Below are 20,921 nucleotides of genomic sequence, written 5' to 3'. Positions count from 1 at the left end.
ATGAGTAAGAGTTGTGCTGACAGCTTCCATCCCTCTGTGTAAAACAGCGTTCAACAGCAAGTGCAGCCACTTTCAGCTGCTGTTTGGACTCTACGGAGCTCAAAGGTGCTACGGTGTAAAACAGACCTTTTTGAGGTGTGGTAAAGTACACATACAAATCTGTTTGACTCATCAAGGACTGAGAAAACTATTAAGATTTTGGCTTAAATCGCTTCTGTACATTTATCAACGGATAGAATTTGTCCTCATTCATTAATCTTTCTGTTAATAAGGCTCGGATTTAGAGGACTTCAAGAGGGTCAATGGGACATAATTCAGATGGAAAAATCAATGACTCTGGATTTCACTTTTGCACGCCATGAACAATCTCAGCAGTCCCATTGATTTTGTTCTATTTTGGGCACTTCCCATATTGGCTGGTCAGAGCAAAGTAATTAATCTTGGGTCCAACACGGCCTCAAGCTGGTCTGCCACTACCTGAACAAGCTTCTGGAATTGAGATCTGTTGCTAATGTGTGTGAACAGCTTTGGCCCTCCTCAATGGCTAGCAGATGTGGCTGCCAGCTGAGTCCATTAGTCAGTGACGTTAAATTAAGACAGTCGCTGTCCTGTTCGCTTATTCATCCCATTATGGGAAATTGAAGACTGGATGTTTTGGTGGTGCAGAGATGGTCGCCATGCTGGAGAACAGCACAGGTGAGTTACATACAGGAATCAAGTAAAGGTGATGCAGCAATGCAGCAGAAAACTGTAATAAAGTTAAAGATTAAGTGTCCATTTGAAAAATAGAAACAATATTTTACCTTAACATATAATGAAATGAAACGGAACAACATCTTTGTCTTCAGAAAGTCACTTTTGGGCATGCAGCTACATATGAGACTTTGACTATATTGGCAAATCTGCAGGGTGTCCTGCAAAATGTTGCAAAGCAACTTTTAAAGGACAAAGCTGGTGATTTTGTATGTATTTTTCTTTTTACTGCCTTTGGAGCTAACGTCTATTACAGCTCATGCCTCTGTGTCACAGGGATCCATTGTTGTCGAAACTATTAAAAAGACACTGTTGTACTGGGTGGTACGTTCCTTGTTTATGATAGATGTTTGGAGTCCATTTTATTCTGAATCAAAACACAAAAACTGTCTTGGAGTTTTAAAAACTCACTGGCATACAAAGAATCCACGATAGTTGCTCAAATCATTTAGTTTGATTAAAACTGCTCTGCTCAGGTGCTGCTCAGAAATTTACTGGGTAGGTTTTGAACATAAATCATGACAGAGTGTACCTGATAATGTAGAAATTATACACAATACCATATTTTATAGCCTTAAATAAAGAGGTATATGATACGAAATACTATTCTTTTGTGTGTGTATATGTAAATATACTTGCAGGTGCAGATAAAATATAATCAGCTAATACTTTCTAATGTATGTATGTTTTAACATCCATTTGTACATTAAGGTGCTAAAACTGACTTCACCTTTACCAGCTGTGATGTTTTTAACATCACATCTCTTTGCACCTTGGGTTGCAATTCACAGCAGAAATTAGTTTACAGCAAATATTTTGTGGATTTTTAGAAACGGTACTTCCCCTTAGGGCAAGTGTGGTTGAATGAAGCATTCATTCTTAATGTGGTGAGTTGCGTTATGACTAAAAAATCTAATCTCAAGGTCCACTTAGCACTTTTCTGACGAGCTTCTGAAACACAAAGTCCAGTGATTGAAACTTAGATAACTGCATGATAGGCGAGCAAACCCAATTGTGGTGACAAATCTAATAAATGGATGACTGGTGGTTTACATGGTGGTGTGAAAAACCAGAAATGATGTGTTTTATTACACAATATGCAGTATACAGATACTGTCTTTGCACTGTTCCTCATTTTTACTCACAGAGTCGAGCATTTGCTTCAGACTATGTGTAAAAAGTACATTTAATTACAATGACAACACTGGAAATTTCCAATGGGGTAGTTTTTCAGAGTGAGCTGTTATTTTCACACCTGCTTATAGGTGAAGAACTGAGACAAAAAAAATGAATTTCACGTTTTTACTGCATTTCAGTAACAGAAACAGCCTTATTACACATTGCACACACAGCAAAGAAGAAGACATCCTCAATGTCAGTGAACAAAGTGATTCAAAAGTGGCCTTTTGTCGAGGGAGTCTGCGATTAAACACAGGCTCACTCTGCTCAAAAGATGCACTCCTGAATGCAGGCATTAAAAGCACCCATTTGATGCCTTTGCGGGTCAATACAACACACACAATGGGTGTAGATATGATCGACAAAACTGCGGGGTTTGGGGGAGAGAAGGGATGATGCACTGACACAAAATCACTGGAATGGAGGGAACTTCACTCACTGGAGGACATGCAGCCTGCACAAAACTCTCTGGAGTTTGGACTTTACGTTACAAGTTTACTGGCATTAGAGAAAGTACACAAAAATAGCCACTGTTGATACAACTGGCCACTTATTCTAGATAAAAAGTACAACAATGGTGGCACTTCTACCCCTATTGTTGGTCAGGTGATGCTCCAGTGATGCTATGCCAGTGAGGGAGTCATGTTAAAAAGTGGTAGGCAGACCTTTCCGGAGTTAAAGGTTGGTCCAACCTTCACTCCTGGCTGGGTCGAGACTAGTGATTTTTGTTAACATAAGTTTTGTCTGTTTTGTCCTCATGAAAAAAGTTTTCTGTGTTATTTTTTGGAATATGATACTCTTGCAAGTAAACATCCATTTAGATAGATTAACTCTTCTTTTTTTTATGTCAGCATACAAGGTAAGCTGGGTGACTATATATGAAGACAACAACTACAACTTTCACAGCACTGGCATTTGTTAGATGTAAATACAGTACTCAAGCATTGTTAGATTAATAAAATAACAAAAGAAAAAAAAAATAAACCGAAACATAATCCCCCCGAAAAATAAACTACTGTAGGCAAGTTGGTTTCTCCCCTAAAATGTTTCTTTTGTATTACAATGGTATGATGTACATATGTTTTAACCATACCAAGAGACATTTATCCAAAGGGAAAATTGTGTATCACTTTGGATTTCCCTTAATTTCATACAGTACCATGCATTTATCTCAGTTTTTATTTTTTTTCCTCTAAATTTTGACATAAATCATCAATAATTAAGATAGCGTTGTCTTCACATAGACTCAGGTAATGATGTTATAGTCAGTCATTTCTCGGGCCACCCTATTGCATGTTGACAGGTTTTGCAGGATACATTGGCAATCGTGGGGTAGGGGTCAAGGAATTAAGGACAGTGGGGACACAGAGTTGTAGGTTATGGGATACCAGGGCAAAGGTAGCAGGTGGGGGTGGGGTGTCAGGTTTGTGTATGCCGAAGGAGGGGGTTTGGGGTTGTCAGCTCCTAGACGACAGCCTTTGAATCCTTGCAGACCTGAGTGGTGGTGCCTGAGTTAGTCTGTTTAATGTCCGTCCTCTCTCCCACATGGTTCACTGGACTGAAAAGACAAATGAAACTGTGTTAAGGTGGGTTTCATCCAAGGACTGATGTTAATAATCAGTCCTGCCCAGGGTCATTTGTTGCAGCTTTTCAAAACAAGGAAGGTGATTCTTGTAAAAGAAAAATTCCAGAGAAATTGAAAGTGCTGTGACTCGAGACACTTAACAAGTCCTTGAACTCAACCTGTTTCACACTAACAGAGCTGTGACTCCTGTTCTGTGGGTTTATCAGAAAGTGCTATAAAGCCAGAGATTTGCATGGGGTGCAGCGGATGGAAAGGCAGCTGATTCGAAGGGAAGAGATATATTTTCATTATTATGACTGTAATCATCTGATGGTGAGTGAACAAGAATGTGCTAACAGCATATGGGCAAGTTAATAAGTTTAAGAGACAGAGGAGGGAAAAACCTGAGTGAGTAATGATTGATTTACTTCTCATGTGAAAGTGTAATTGTTGCCATATTTGCCCCTGTCAATGAAGCTGTTATAATGCTGCTGTTTTCTTTCCCCCATTTGTTCCTTTTCTCTTCGAATGAGATGTGAGGCTGAAAACAAAACAAAAAAAAAAACAAAAAAAAAAGACCCAGACCACACCTATTTTGAAATTACTCAAGAAATGCCTGAGCGATTTCCTCCCTGGGTTCCAAAAAAAACCCCATGTTCCTACTTTCCTAGCACACACTCCGTTTTCATCCTTCCTCCTTCCCTCCCTTCCACATCCTGGAGAAGATACAGGTTGAAGGGAGGCAAGGGGAGGTATGTAGGGAAGGCTCCCCATTTTTCCATGACTACGCCATGGTGGTGACAGCACTCATGCAAAGTATTGATAAGTGACGCCTACTGTCGCTTTCCCATTGAAGACAAATGTTGAGTGGAAATGTTGGGACCTGTGTTTAGGTGGGAATGGAAGCTAATGAGGCTGCAGCTCTAATATTTAGCAAAAACATTGGCATATGTACACATGTGGCTTCTCACCATGCAAGCATCTCTCTACAATTTATTAGCTGATTAGTAAAACATCCACCACTGAAGAATTGTGGAGCGTCTGTCTGCCATTTTTGAGTAATCCGTACCTTGATGGGGCCGTCCACCGGGTCTAGTCCCTGCTCCGACAGCTGTTTCAAGGCACTTAGAGCAGCCTGAGAAGAGAAAGAGCAACAGATGGTTGAATGACTGAGGGAGGGAGAACGGGAGATTGGGTGGGAGGAGAGTGAGTGTCACCCTTCAGCTGCTTTTCAAATAACACTTACTCTGGGAAATCTGATGCCAGCAGGACACTTTCCCTTCACTCTCTGTTGTCTTTGGCTCCTCTCCGCCGACTGTTTATTTAGCATTATTGAGTTAACATTCCCACTTTATGTTTTCCCTGCTCTGTGTTTTCCTAAGTCAATCTGAGTAAGATTTGTCTGCGACCACAGCTTAACAACTAGCAGGAGGTCTGAAATATCTATAAAACAATGAGACAGATACCACCACATAACCGTAAATAACAACAAACATATTTGTGTGTATCACTGTTTACTCCTAGTTGTTAAATTACCAATTTAGGCCCAATTCGTGGTTAAGGGGGACACTATCGGCACAAAATGACAATGCCTTCCATTTTCTATTTAATAAGCAGCTCTGAATTTGTCTATCTCTGAAAAATTTCATTCAAAATCACAATCAGCCTTGCTTAGTGACTTAAAGCCATGCCATTAAAACTACACTCTGTCTATATTTCTATGTATTCACACTATGCAGCTTAAATCAATCGATGTTTCCCCAGTGCCAAGCTAGGATCAAAAATGCCATGATTTCCTTTCCTTTCCACTCATCTCCCACCTGTGTGTGCCAGCTGAAGATCTGAGGAGGGTCTATCCTGGAGACATACATACATACACACACACACACACACATATATATATATATATATATATATATATATATGTGTGTGTGTGTGTGTGTGTATATATGTGTGTGTGTGTATATATATGTGTGTGTGTATATATATGTGTGTATATATATATATATATATATATATATATATATATATATATATATATACACACATATATATATACATATATATACACATATATATATATATATATATATATATATATATATATATACACACACACATATACACATATACATACATACACATACATACACATATATACACACACACATATATACACACACACACACACACATATATATATATATATATATATATATATATATATATATATATATATATATACATATACATATACATATACATATATATATATATACATATATATATATATATATATATATATATATATATATATATATATATATATATATATATATATATATATATATATATATATATATACTGACAAATAGGCTAAAGTTAAGTGTGAAGCTTTGCATTCTGGCAGTGTAAACCTCTGCCTTCCATATAAATCATCATGAGCGGCCAATCATGTAAATACAGTTAGTAGAGAGTAGTAGTAGCACGTTTCTCATTCAGTAAATAATCCGCGCAATAAAAGCTCTACCCGTGGATGTGCTATTGTGCTTACTAACAAGATTAAATTAGCGATTTAAAACACCAAGAACTTTTATTTACATGTACGATTCATCGCAGTTACATTCTAAATGTATGTCCTAAGGCAACAATTTTACTGGGTATATCTATTTCCGTTTAGTTCTGTGAATTTAGCATTTAAATGACAACACGGTAATGCAGGTCCTTAGAAGCAAGATCCTTGAAAAGCTTTAAAGCATTACAATAAAACTTTAATATCCAGTAATGGCTTTATCCAGTGTAATGTATGGATGCAAAAATGAATGGATTGTTTAGATATTTCACGCTCCATTTTTAAATTTTTTTTTTTGAGTTACTTTACAATCCACCAAGGCTGCATTTGTGTCCGATTTAGTCTTCCAATTTACCAGTTTTCATCACCTGCACATTTTGATGCTCAAGATGTTGGAAAAAAAAGAAAGAAAAATCACAACAGCCCAGTTTTATTATTCTGCACACATCTGGTAGTACAGGGATCTAAACTATTCTTGATCCTAGACACCCCATCACTAGTTACTCAGAGTCAAGATAAGGTGTAAGTAGTTCTGCTCATCACATGAGTGAGATGTGATGAGTGCTAAGTTTACCTCATTATAAAGACCACCAATGTTGTGCCATGCTTTGTTCTTATTAGCTGTATCGGGTATCTGTTGCTAACTATCAAGTATTCTCTTCAGAACAATATCTGAGTGGTAAGACATTTTTCCGGTACTCTGGGACACACAGAGTTAGCCGTCTCTAAGTGAATAACTGTATTGAAGATAATATGCACTGAGAGGAAACATTAATCATACTTTAATCTAAAGACATTTTAAATCCCCCTGCATGGCACATTAATGTGTCCATATGGAATGCAATACGCAGTGGAGCATGTTACAAACATATCTGTGTGCTTGATTTCAAAATAATTAATAAGTGTTTAACATCAGATTGAAAGAAACATAAACCAGGAGTTATAATTTATGACTGACAGGTGCAAGGGTCAAAATCTGGTTCATATCTATCAAATTGGGAAATAAATATGTGATGCTTAAAGATAGTAAAAATTTGCAACAATAATAGGCTGGTTTGAAAAATTGATACTGTCAGGTTGTTCTTAAGGCCTTCCTCAAGAGACTTGGAAATCAACTGAAGCTGCTCCAAGTCTGTAACAGACAATTTATGGGCCAATGGTGTTTTTTTTCTGTGTGAAGATCTGACAGCTAGTGAGATTTAGAGCTAATACTTGCAGAGATTTAAGGTGACACGGTGGTAGGAACACTGTTTTTACAATCACACTGTTAATAAATATAAATCATATCATGGGACTTGATATACAATACTATAGGATTTTAGATGCATTTTCGTATATATGCAGTTCTATCATGTCATCCCACAATGACTGGGACTGTCTACACATAGTGGAAAAAGTTAAGATAAGAGGGAAACTTAACGCAGGATGATTATTCTAGGAGACACGTTCAGCGTCACACCTGATAAAGAATCAAATCAATCTCGATTTTACTCTTGTGACTAGTAAATTGTAATCTCAACCAACTTCCCCATGATTGCCTCTTGTAGTATTTATTCAATCAGTTTGGGACCTTTCTTTTCCTGAGTAAATAACCAGAGCCCATCTGTTGGAAGAGGGAGGGGTGACTGTAGATAAACAACCATAAATCAGGGGGCTTGACGGTGGCAGCACTGCTGATATACGACAAGCAGGCATAAGGGCAGAGGCAGCCAATCTCTGTACTCAACAGCTCAGTGAAGGACACAGAGCCTAAGACAAATACTGAAACTATCTGTGGGAATGGCAGTCAGTTAAATCATTATTTTTCTAATGAGATAAGTTGGCCATCGTTAGAGGCAGCCGCTACACTGCATCAACACCACAAGATTATGTTTAGTCTGAGGCTGTGACGCACACGTTAGAGGTGTTCAGTCTCCTTCATAAAACAAAAAAAGGGTGAAGGCCAATTCAAACATTGATTGTCCTTTAACAAACACGGACTCAAACCACAGACATGAGCAGACTTCAATTTATACTGCACCTGGAAACCATACACGGACCTGTTTCACATGTGCATGGTAAAGCATCATGACAACTCAGGACCGAAGCAACAGTAAAAAGAGAAATTTCTTGGTGCCATTTAAATGAACAACAAGAAAAATAACAATACACTTCATAAGAACAGTGTCAAAGATGTTGAAATAAGATAATCAACTTAAATTAACTTCTCACCATGAAGGACAGTGGCTCGGTTGGTAGAGTGGCTGCCCACCAACCATAGGTCAAAGTATCAAAGTGTAACTGGGCAAAACACTGCACGCGAACAGCCCATCCCCAGCCAGTAGGATTTGAGGAGGGTTGTGTAACGAAGGGCATCCGGCATAAAAGCTGTGCTAAATCTACACGTGCACTAATGATCCGCTGTGGCGAAAAAAATTACTTCTCAACAGTCTTATATGCTCACATAAATGCAGCTCCTTGGGTTTGGGACAACTACTTAAGTCACCCCCATCACTCTCTCTTCACCTATCCTCTTTCTGCACTTCAACTTTAGATAACAAGCAAACATTCACCATCAATCCAAGACTAAGAGTCAACCTGAAGAACCATACAGCCAATTCACACATGGTGTCATCTATCTAGATGCTCCTAGTTCAAAGACTTGGACCAACTGAGGTTGAATGTGACGGTGTCTGAGGAGGATCTGCGACCGTGGCTGAGCTCCTGATGTGGAGAGACAAGGGCAGCTCATTTTTCTGACCCTGCCAGGCTCCTAATGGTTTCTCTGACAAAGGCTTCACTTCCATCAACTGCTTAGTCAAACAAAGGCCAAGTCCCCCTGGAGTCTACAGAATCTCCTTGATGGATCTGATGGATCACTGAATCACACTGACCCTGACAAATCAGCCCCGTGTGTCAACTCTTACTGATGGACTACTGCCTTGCAGGGAAGCAATGAAGTTTTCAAAAATAGGAGGTTATGTGGAAGAAACAAAAACAGACCAAGGGTAGGAGGCAAGAGATGGAGCAGGAAATAGCAAAGAAATCTTTACTGGGAAAACAGGAGTCTTCAATCCTTCAGTCTCCATCACCTCACCCTATTGCCCTTAACAGCCATCAAAGACACCAGGGAGGTCCTAATGAGGTGAAGACCACAACCACATCAATTCAGTCTCCCATACTGAGAAGAGAAGAAGATAGGGAACTTTGTCCTACTTTGCCTTTTCTCTCGACTTTATCCGTTCAGATTCTGCTTCTGCTGTGCAGGATACAGATGAAAGTGCAGACATCAACTTAAGGTTTAACCCAGTGACCTAGTCTCAAGAATACAGTGTTATATTTATCTCATCCAGATACTGGTTCACAGGACTTTCTCTGACCATGTACACTCTAGTCGGAATAAATGACCCTTAACTAATCTAAAGGCCAGGCTATGGGTATTAGTGCCTATCTCCCATTTGTGCTTTGATCCTGCATCACTCTATACATACACTTAAGTAACAAGGTTACTCAGAGAAATCAGGTAATGAGAAAACCCAGCGAAGGAGTTTACAAACCCATAAGAAGCCTGGTTACTGTAAATCAGCATATACATGCAGCTGAGCTGAGTCTTATTTTTCTTATCCGCAGAAGCTGTAACTTTAGCCTTCTGTTAGCAACAGCTACTTTGTGACATTGCACTGCTGCGCTGTTGCATTCATGGACAATACAGAGTGTAGGTCACCTATGTTTTAGACACAGGCAGACACTGTCATCGCCTTATTATTCATCAGGTGGACACACCTAAGGCCTAACTAAGACTTTCAAATACTGGAAAGTTCACATTTAAACATGTTTTCCACCAGCTGTCAAAGATTCCAAGCCTTTAGCAGTCTATCGACTGGAAGCTCAAAGGTAAATAACCCTACAAACCCTGCAAGATTTAAGAAATCCTAGCCTGTTTATTGTCCCAAAGAAACGTGGCATCGACAAGAACAACTTTTGCGAAAAAAAAAGAAAGAATAGAAAACGTTAACAAAGCACGTGGTTGGGGTGAAATTCTGTATGAACACCACAAACTGTAGAGTCTACTGCAGAAAATGGAGATAAAAAGCTTTGTATAACAAAGGAAACTTCAAGTAAAACTGTAGTTAATGTAGATGTAGGACTTCCTCAGCTGTCGATGATATCAGTCATAAATATTAAATGTTTAAAATAATCTTTTTGAGAATGATGGTTAGCAACTGGATCTTAAGACTTTAGCAGAGCAGAGCTTGCGGTCAACTTTGGTGATACAAAAAGAAAAAAAACCAGGCACTATCCACAACGTCTGCCTGGTGAAAAACCAAAAGAGGCAAGCTGAGTTGTGGTGGAAAGTGCTATTTAGTTTCAGACCTTAATTTAAAAACAATGAGGCATTAAATCTCAGTTTTATTGTCTGCAGCCTTTTGTCCTGCATATTCGCTCTTGTAAAAAGCCAATTACAAACAGAGTTACGTGCAAACATGGCCGAAGAAATCTAGCTGGGCAAATCAGGTTTTACAGAAAGCAGGTTTTGGTTTACATGACACTTAGGAGCAGCTTACTCAAGAAAGCCGATTCTAGCTGGGTTACTTAAGTTATGTAAGCATGTGTCGATACCTCTTTTTTCCAGACAGAAGAAGTACTTACACTTGAGTACTTCCCAATACAGAGTCCCAACACAAGTACAAAACTTAAGCTTGTAGTATGCACTGGACAGTAAAATCTTCTTCAATCCACTGCACATTTAGCTGATGAGAGACAATGGGCAAGCCGCTAGTCCAAATAGCAGGGGTTAAAATAGCAAATAGCAGCTGAAAGCTGGGGACACACCTGATGATTCGCTAACACCGTTTCCACCAGCTGTCTCAGGTTTGTAGCCTGAGACAGTCTGGAAGGAGAACACAACTGCCGATTGGACAGAATTGGGTAAATGACTAACAAAGATTTACAGTGGGACCCGGGATCGAGAGGCGCAGACAACATGCACTGTAGAGCCTAAAGAGGCAATCAATGGTACTTAAAGTAAGATAAAGCTATAGCTTCAGGTAAAGCTACAGTTAATGTAAAATACTCAAGGCATTTTACATTGCTTCTCATTCACCCATCAGCACTCACAATCACGCACAGACTCACAAGCCCCTTTCAGTCGCGCACTGACATTCTCCTGGCTTTGTCATGAGGGGGTGTATGTGTGAACGTAAATGTCCGAGTGAAACGCTCCCGACATTATCCAGACTTTATCTTTCGTGTGTGTGAGCTAGTGCATGTAGCCCGCTGTCACTGTCTGTCTCTAATTGTCGGGAGGATTTAAAGTGAATGACTGGGTGTGTTGATGGCCTTTCTATTACACAACTGCTGTTGTAGTCGAGTGATAGAATAGGAGGATTTTGCCTGACATTTGCTTGGACTTCATAAGTGAAACTGGCTACAAAGTGATGGTGGAGCTGCCAGGCTGATGGCCTGCAGCTATTTTGGGGTTCACTGTCTTACTCAAGGACACTACGACAAGAGGGGGAGCTCCATCGTCATATTACTTAACAACTTAATCTATCTAGATCAAATTTGATGCACCTAGTGACTGAGTAGTGACTACCTACATAATCATTACACACTATTTGTTAGTTGGATACCTTTTTTTATGATCAGCAGATTTTTGTCTAACTTTTGTTGCCACCTGAATAAACGATGGAATGCAAGTGGAGCCTTTACGGGAAAAATATTTAGTGAGATGCATTTCCCCTTACACCAAGCACCACTCCACTCCGCTGAGTACACAAAACCACAGAATCATTTCACAACTTCTACCAGTTTCTCTTTAGCACTTGAGACAATGCTGGGGTGTATATACTGTAACCCAAACTGCTTGCTTTTGTTTGCTCAATTGTACAATCACCATTCATCCACTTATTCTGGAATACCATGCTTGCTGTCAAATCTTAACAACACTAGAATGAGTTAGATTAATGTTGGGTGGCTACTTCTGAGCTGCTGCAAGGCAGGGGGCACAACATGAAGGGGAGCAGGATCGCTGCTGACGATGGTGATCTAAGGGACGTTCACTAGACTAAACAATGACCAAAGTGAATTTCAAACAGGGTGTTTTACAGTCAAGACCTGGGAAGTTGGAAAGATGAGTGCCCTGTTGTCAGAGAAGTTCTGAGGCTGGATATATTGTTCAGGAGAGGGCTTGTTCTGTTTTCAAAAGGCCACATAAAACCATGACAGTGCTCCCTCTCTATGCACTCACTCCCCAAAGCACAAAGAAATATGAGATACCAGGGAAAAGAAAATCCCAGCCATCTTTTTGTCCTGTGTTAACTCTATTGTCACATCCATGCCATCGCGTCATCATCCTCTGATGTTCATTAAAAAATTTTAAACATTATCTATTGCAGATTCTTTTCTTCTGCTTTTTCCCCTTCTGTCATCTACACTCAAACTTCTTCTCATCTTTTGGCTTTCATTTCTTCTAAATTCTTTTCTTGCCCTTCTACCCACATCAAAACCCTGGACATGGATCACTGGAACATTCCGGATAGCTTGAACACCTGTGTGTGCATGACTGCTGGCAGCGTATGTGTCTATTTGGTAATACGGTGCTATATGTACATGGATTTTTGAGTAACAACAGAGAAACTTCATTCAGATCCTGACACCAAAACACTTCTTCACTCTCTCTTCACATTTCACATCCTCTCACACATAGAAGCATTCATAAAATAGGCAGTGTGATGTTGGCAGTGGCATAGCTGAAGCCTAACATGACGTTAATTCCTCTGAAGTCGCACTTCATATGTGCCGCTTCACTTCTTGTGCAACAGTAAATGTTATACAGCTAAATACACTTTCCTAAGAGTAAATATATTTGATTTCTGCATACTTCTCAGTCATGTGTGCATGCTGTCACATTGCAGTCATCTGAATGGTTATGGTGGATACTGCTTGTTTAATTTGTGTCTCTCCCAGGCCTCTGATGAGTGCTAAATGCTGGTTGAGCTAAGTTTGTTGGTAATTGCTGTAGGGCTCCCCTGGGGATGGGGTGGGGGGGGCTTCGCTGACATGGAAAGCCATAAATAAGGGCCCGGGGTGCAGTGCCATGTCATGCGTCATTTGGGCCAAAAAGATCTGCTTCATTCCCCCCATCACTAAGCTGCAGAGCATGGCACCTCCTAGGGCGTAATAAAAAACACATGGGCAAAGGGCGAGGGGCAGAAGCACCTCGGCATACCATACTACTGCCTTGTCAGCAAAGCATCTCAGAGAAAAAGCAGATGCAGCAGAGACAGCCTCCATGATAGCATTGTACTAGTATTACACAATCAAACTTTTCTATGAAACTCTAATCTAATCACTGAGTTTCAATATTTAAAAAGTCACAGCAAAAGAGAATATAAAGAAAAACATCGAGTAAATGAAATTAATAATACTTAGCCTCAGAAACAGTATAAAATTTGAATTCCACAAATCTTGGAATTCTACAGCTATGAGAACGACACAGAGTTCTTCCTGTCCTGTTCACCAGATGACTCAACTGTCTCATCACACGAGTGCCTGTCTCTCTGGCATTTCTGCTTGTATGAGGGAGAGACATTTTTAACTAAATCTCTTTAAGCTCAGCATAAACATAGGGTCTTCAGTGATTGTCTCTATTAAGTGTTCCAGAAATCTGTGGGTTATCATTAATGGCCAGCTGTGTTTTACTCACCACACTACCTTTATTTCTAGGGCATGCAGATTTTCTTTCTACATCATCAGAATAATCAGACCCAACATTTTTGAATTTGCAACCCAAGTCATAGTGCAGGCAATGGTCATATCTTGTCTCGACCTCTGTAACGCACTGCTGACGGGGCTAAAATCCCGCACAATCAACCCCCTCCAGATGATCTAAAATGCAGCTGCATGTCTCATTTTTGATCAGCCAAAAAGGACACACATGACAACATTTTTCAGATCTCTGCACTGGCTTTCAGTAACCACCTGCATCAGATTCAAAGTACAGACTCTCATCCACAGAGTAGTCAACTCAACAGCACCTTCCTATCTAAAACATCCCCCTCCAGTTCTGCAACTGCTCCCTCCGCTCTGCCAGCAAACTGTGTCTCTTCTCTTTAGCTCAGCAGCTTTATCCCACCCAAAGAAAGCTGGAAGACGGAATTATTACGCAACTTCCTATGCACTTAAACCTAAAAATAAATAAATAAAAAGTCTCATGTACTCACTTCTCATGAATTAGAACTTTATTATTCATTTATTCTAATTCCTAATCATCCATTTTTATTGCGTATTTTAATCACAATGATATTTACCACTTTATTGTATTCTATTTGATGTGTTATTGACTGCAGAGTGAAATTAATGTAATTTAATTTTATTTCCATTGTTTGAGCCACGGCACACTAACAAATTCTTTGATAGAGGAGACCCGGAAACAGGGCCTTCTAGACTTACACCTTATGCGATCCCATTGATTAAAATGACAGACTCTATAATACTAGAGGTTCATATACTTTGGCAACGGAAAAATATTTAAAATATGATCATTTCCCCAATGAAAGGTGTTTAGATGATATTTCACAATAAGTCAATACATGTAATGTTTTTTTTCTTATATGTTTAATAATCATCCCTTTATGTAGTTTTAGGACTTGATGTGAAAATCTGATCACTTTTTAGTGATATTTTATGTAGAAACTGGGGAAATTTGAAGGATTCATAAAAATTCCAGCACTGTAAGAAAAGACTGGATAAACAGTGACAAGATGACACACTATTTGACCAAGAAGAGAAAGTATTACACTTTCCCTTTTTATCAGCAATGCAGATGATGACACATTACCACAGAGGAACCTTCTACCCATAGGAAGATGTGCAAGGGTATCCGGCTATGCTCAATTTTTCAAGGTTGAATCAGTGACTGGACAGCTTCAGATGAGATTTAGGGCATGAAGAATGCATTAGCAATGGGACTATGGCCTGAGAAGATACTGGGTAAAAAGAGAAAAATAGCCTGAAGGCAAGTGACTCACCAACATGACCACTGACTAAGATAATATGCATCCCATTCAATGAAACCTGGATATTCTATCCCTTTATGATTCATTCACAATTTATTCTTCTCTTCTATATGTGTAACAAACATAAAATAATGCTGCTTTATCAGCATTGCTGTGATTGAGTTAATCAAATGTCAGTCTGATTCACTCTGTGGGCTAGTGAAGTCATGGTTGGTAATTTGGGAAACACCCTTTTGACTCTCCGGTGTGGTTATTATCTTCTTTCATCATGTTTCCCTAGTTACTGCACAGCAGTGTTTTATCAACTCATCTTAACCTGCAAAGATGGACCTTTCTATGCCAGAGGGAGAAGCTTCTATAATCCTCAAATTGCCCTGGGGATGATAAGCAAAGCTGTAGGAAGAAAAGCCACCCTTCAGGCACTTGCTCTGTCATCGGTGAAGAGATGGTGATCAGTCCCAAGGGGCATCCAATCTCTCCCTTTTCTGTTCTCCTCTGTCTCCTAATCTCCTTTTCCTTTCTACTTTTCTCTTTGTGTCAAAGTTCAACAATGTGATTCTTTTAACAGGTCTTTTCCTGCCAAATTTCACTGTCCCGTATTCTAAATGACAAAAGCCCACTGTTTGCCTAGAGATGTACTGTAGTTCAAAGTCTAGTTAAAGTGGGCATTGGTACAACCAAGAGTTGGGTGGGGATGCAAATGTGCTTGGCTGCTACACAACTGAAGGAAAAGACCTTTACTATCCAACATGAAAGTATGAACAGCCCACACCAGTGGCAGGATTCAAGGTCCTAATCACATTTGCATAGATAAAAAAAAAGTTAAACACAGTACACTAGTAAGATAACAGCCTGGATGTCAAAGAGAACTGCTGGCTGGTATTAGCACTTCTTTTAAAATGAGAATTCAACTATTTCATTACTGGGCAGAAGATGGCAGCTAAAATATTCTTTGTATTTAAAACCGGCTGAACAATCGAGAAAGGCATTATGAGTCCCTTTGCTTCTTAGAGTGGTTATTAAAGGCAAAATTATACTTCGTCAATACACTTAAACATCCACGCGGACCTTGGCTCAGATACGTCTACACGCGTTCCTCTTATACTTGCACGGTCAGACTTATGTTTCCACAAGAGGGCAGTATCACGTTTAACGTTAAACGTGGGTTTCACCGTGGTTGGCAGGATGAGGTGTGGTATACTGAACTGACTTTAACAGATGTACAGGGCACAAAATTACAATGACAAGTGAAAGTATGTGAAGCCTCTGGAGTTACCTTGTTTTCTGCATTTATTGCTCAGATGTATCCGACAGACAGAACTACAATGTCCTGTTTTTTGTTGTTATTAAACAAAGAAGTAACAGGAGTGGCCATTTCAAAGATCAAATGGTGAAACAATTTCAGTTGTCCTTACCCATGGGAAGTATAGTATGCTATCAAAAACAGCCTCTCTTATCCATTTTTTAAAATTCCTTTTAGGAAACAAAAAATAAAATCTTAAGTTGAAATACACATCTGAAAACAGTAAAAACAAAATGAATATACTAAAGACTGAATAAACCAGCAGTACAACAATAGAATATGTTAAACAACATATTAAAAATGTATATAAAATCCATGTGACAGGTAGGAACAGTTATGTTTTTTGTTCTACTTTTCCACTCTTCTTCTTCAGGCCTATTCCTGTTTCAATCAAGCCTCAGACATTATCCAATCCTCTTGTTTGATGCACGTCTCCGCATGTGTTATTGAGATTTGGGAAGTGTGCACAGCAGGGCCCTCTGCTATTGTTAACTATAATTCTCTTCTATGCGTAGGTCTGTGTCTATGTTTATGTGTGTGGACAGAAGATAGACGTATGAATTGACCTTAAGACATATTATATCAGTGACATGAGCTGCTGGTTATCTTGAGTTCAGAACTTTAGTATGCCTAAAAATCATTTGTATAACAAGTCAATTACAAGATTTACAGAAGTGACAGGTGCGGAAAGGAATTTGGAAATATAGTAAAGATTATGATGGGGTAAAGACAAAAGGTGAGTGGAGGGGAGCTAAAGACCTTACTGTAAAAACCTAGTATACAATTATCCCCAACTCTCTATCGCAACCGCCTTAGATTTTCATTTCTGAGAAAGCAGCGTGTATGAAAGCCTGGCTGCCTGGCAGAAAAGATCACCCGAAAACATAAAAGGGAGCTCACTCGGACAGCAATTTACACATCCTCTTGTCTTTTCCTCCTTTACTCCCTGAGCTCCTTCCTGCATTTCAGAGCTTTAATACCATCGTATACACAAGAGACTTGTCTGTAAAATGTGCTACAGTGTTTAGACTTTGGTATAGAGCCCCACAATGTCACAGTGACTGTTTCTCATTAGCTAGCATTCTTTTTGCACCTATATATATGGACTTTTTGTCTACTTAAATTCCAAGAAATAAAGAGTAAGTCTGCAAATCACTGTGTGACAGGGGCCAATTGAGACCCATCATTCCACAGGGAGCCCCTGAAGTGTTATGAAAACCCTACTATGTTCCTATGGCAACTGGCAATGTGTACTGCAGGGACAGATTAGGTATAAGCCATGTTTACTGAAAACAATAAATTCCAGTGTGCTTACATATCATAAGCGAAGTCTTACTAGATAAACACCTTCAACCAGGCTTTCTGATGAATAGGTCTTGGGTCACTGTAACTAGCAAAATACAGTGCCTGCACGGGAAAACAATGTAACTGAATACTGAAAACACACACCTTTTTAAGATGTTAGCAAAAAGCATTACTAAGTTGGTTTAAAGTCAGCAGGCCTGACGCAAATTGTTCATAAAAAAGTGCAACCCATCTTAACAAATAAAGCTATGTTATGGACTCAGTCTGCAAATAAAGACTTGAGCTAAGGCCAGACAAAGGGCAGCTGAAATGATGACAAACAGGCCTAGTGGGCCTTATTTGCAGAATAAAAGCAGCATCGCACTCTCTTCTAAGTGCCATTATGGCAAAAAAATAAATAAAATAAAAAAAGGTAAGAACGTCAACCCTTTACACTCTCAAAAGCAAGTACAGTACAGAGGCTGTGTGCAAGTATTTACAAGCCACATCACATTTTTACATGGCAAACAAACGGTGAACACCAGGAAGGCACTTTACTTTAACATGTGATGAAGACCGATAATTGATTTCGGACAGCAAAACTGTGAGGAGAATCATAAAAGAGGTAGCAGGGGCAAAACTGAGCAAAGGATCACGAACAACCAGCAGATGTTTAAGTAAGAACACCACAGGCCACCGACAAATGATAGTGGTAGGGTTTCTAATTTCTGCTTTCTCTGTGGTGAAAATAGCAGACTTTCTATGGTAAAACTGAAAAAATAAAACCTTTAACACACAAGTACCCCATGCATAGAATCCATCCTTCCCTCCATTCCTCTATGCCTATACAATGCTTGGGCCAGTGAAACAGGGGTCAGGGTACTAATGGAGGACCTCATGGCCCTGTGTGCTTTTGGAAACAACCCCCCACTCCCTGTTCTCTTATAAATCAAGAAGGTTTCATTTAGAGTGGCAGAGTCCTCTGATGTCCAAGCCATGTCTCATTTCAAAGTCCCTCTGAAGGCTCACACGGTTCCACATTTACTCAGTGGGCACAAGGGAGATGTGTGTGTTGGGGGGACTCACAGAGAGAAAGACAGAGAAAAGGAAAACAGTTTGTGCTAAAAGAGAAGTAGAAGGAAATTAGAAATAGAGAATATGTCCCAGAGGAAAAGGGGGCCTCCAAAACAACTATTTATTAACTATGCTACGTAAGAGTTCTCACTTTAAAAAAAGAGGGTTAAATCACACTATTATGGGTATTGTGGTCGTTCTTGAATAAATTTTTCAGGACAACCTCATCTGTGAGAGTTATTTTATCATATTGACATACTGTAATAACATATTGGATTGGAAGTGTTTTATTCAACAAATTTGCGCAATTGAACACACACAAACTACTTATAACTCTGGTTTTACTTAGGCTAATGACACCATTCAAAAACTGCCATAAATAAGGGGCAGCACTTTCTGCACTTTCAACATGCAAAAAAAAAAAAAAAACAAATAACAAAAAAGCATCTGCAGCATCTGTCTTCCTGCCACTTCATCTTAAAGAGATTCTCTGAATCTTTTGATTATATTATATACACTGTAGATGGTGGGATTGTCAAAGTCTTTGCTATTTTATGTTGAGGAAAAGGTTTCTGATATTCTTCCACAATTGTTTGGAGCAGTTTGTCGCAGGTTATTGAACCTTGCCCATCTTTGAATTTGAGAGGCTCTGTCTCTCTGAAATGCTCCTTTTATACCCAGTCATGTTATTGACGTGTGGCCAATTAACCTAGTTAGTTGTCAAATGCTCCCCGATTTGTTTTTGATTATTTTGCCCCTTATTTAACTTTGAGATGTGTTGCTGCCATCAAATTCAAAATTCTCCATCCATGAAATGGTAAAATTTCTTTATTTCAACATCTGATATGTTCTTTATGTTCTATTGTGAATAAAACATGGGTTGATGAGATTTGCAAATCATTGTATACTGTTTTTATTCAAGTTTTTACATCTTCCCAACTTTTTGGGAATTAGGGTTCTAAAACAAACATTATTATTTCTCAAGTGATCCCATTTTATTTATTTGATGTGTCATATTCATCTTGGCTGCACAGAGAATCAACAAAGCAATGGCTCAACTGCTATTCTACAGAATGCTAACTTCAAAGAGGTACAAACTTAAGCCTCTTTTACATATGAACTCCGAAAAATGTCCAGAGACATTAGCTCCAGACATTGTCTGGAGTTGTGTTTCACACACAGCGGGAGATCGTCTGAGTCTGAAGCATCTTAAGGGTGAAACTTGCTTGTTTTCAGTAAGTATCCAGCACTTACAGAAGGCACAACATCATAAAAAATTAGGCCATGAGAAGCTGCATTTTGTTTACAGCACATCAAAGCAAAAAAAAAAAAAAAGATAACCAGGAAGTCGACTGATAAAATGTCATCAACACATCCATTCACTCACTTCAAATCCTCCAAATGTTTTTGGGACAGAGCAGTGTGCTCCAAACAGAGGCTCATAAACATAATCTGAACTTTGTGCTATTGGGCTTGTAGGATAAACCACTCAGACATTTTCATTCTCAAATGAAACTGAGGAGAATTTCAGGATTCCAGTCCACGTGTAAAAGGCTTTAGACTAAATTGTAGCAACTTTGTCCTGTATACTTGTCTTTTTAGTCAACTTACAATCCCATTTTGAAAAAACATTGGGATGCTGTGTAAAATTACCGGGATAAAATGATCATGCATTACCTATAATTTGATTTAAAGGAATAGTCAACACATTAAATGCTGAAACTGAGAAACCAGCTCATATACATGATACACATACATGTTTACAATGAAATGTGTTCTCCGCATTTAGCCCATGTCCCTGGGGGATAGCAGTGAGCAGCCAAAGGTGGTGCCAGGGGATCTAGCCATGAGTGGCTAGATCCCCGGGTTTAAAGGGTTTTTCTGTTTTATGATATTATATTTTTAATCACCAAGACATTATTCACACACAGAATAATGTCTTGACGTTTTCTTGCAGTATGTCTATGATGAGCTGTTGATTTGCATGGAGCTGATAAGGATTACAGAGTGATTTCAAAGACTTATTCATCAGTCCAAAGTTAGACATATTGCCTAACTACTGTCTATAAAAAGAGATGATATGATACTGTGGCTACTCTTCATAGACATGGCCACCTAGCCAAGATCAATCCAAAAGACACAATGCACAATGAGGTAAAAAAAGAACTGTAGAAGTAGATATGATATAATTTC

At 39.1% G+C, this 20,921-nt stretch overlaps 1 protein-coding gene across 3 annotated transcripts in view; it reads right to left on the bottom strand.

Moving 5' to 3' along the window:
- Positions 1 to 2,041: 2,041 nt before the first annotated feature.
- The window catches only part of stau2 (staufen double-stranded RNA binding protein 2), an 82,178-nt gene continuing 63,298 nt past the window's right edge, over positions 2,042 to 20,921 (bottom strand). For 2 of the 3 annotated variants that reach the window (XM_067485332.1, XM_067485333.1), the window contains 2 exons: positions 4,566 to 4,631; positions 2,042 to 3,490 (listed from right to left, as the gene is read on the bottom strand). In XM_067485332.1, the coding sequence (XP_067341433.1) occupies positions 3,455 to 3,490; positions 4,566 to 4,631 (102 nt within the window). In that variant the 3' untranslated portion in view covers positions 2,042 to 3,454. The remainder of the gene's footprint in view (positions 3,491 to 4,565; positions 4,632 to 20,921) is intronic. The other variant, XR_010911681.1, reaches the window with a different exon arrangement.

This window comes from Channa argus, chromosome 19 (genome assembly GCF_033026475.1).
Source record: "Channa argus isolate prfri chromosome 19, Channa argus male v1.0, whole genome shotgun sequence".
In the NCBI taxonomy this organism is placed as follows: Eukaryota; Metazoa; Chordata; class Actinopteri; order Anabantiformes; family Channidae; genus Channa; species Channa argus.
Note: the sequence above shows the minus strand (reverse complement) of the source record. Positions and strands in the feature narration are given on the sequence as shown.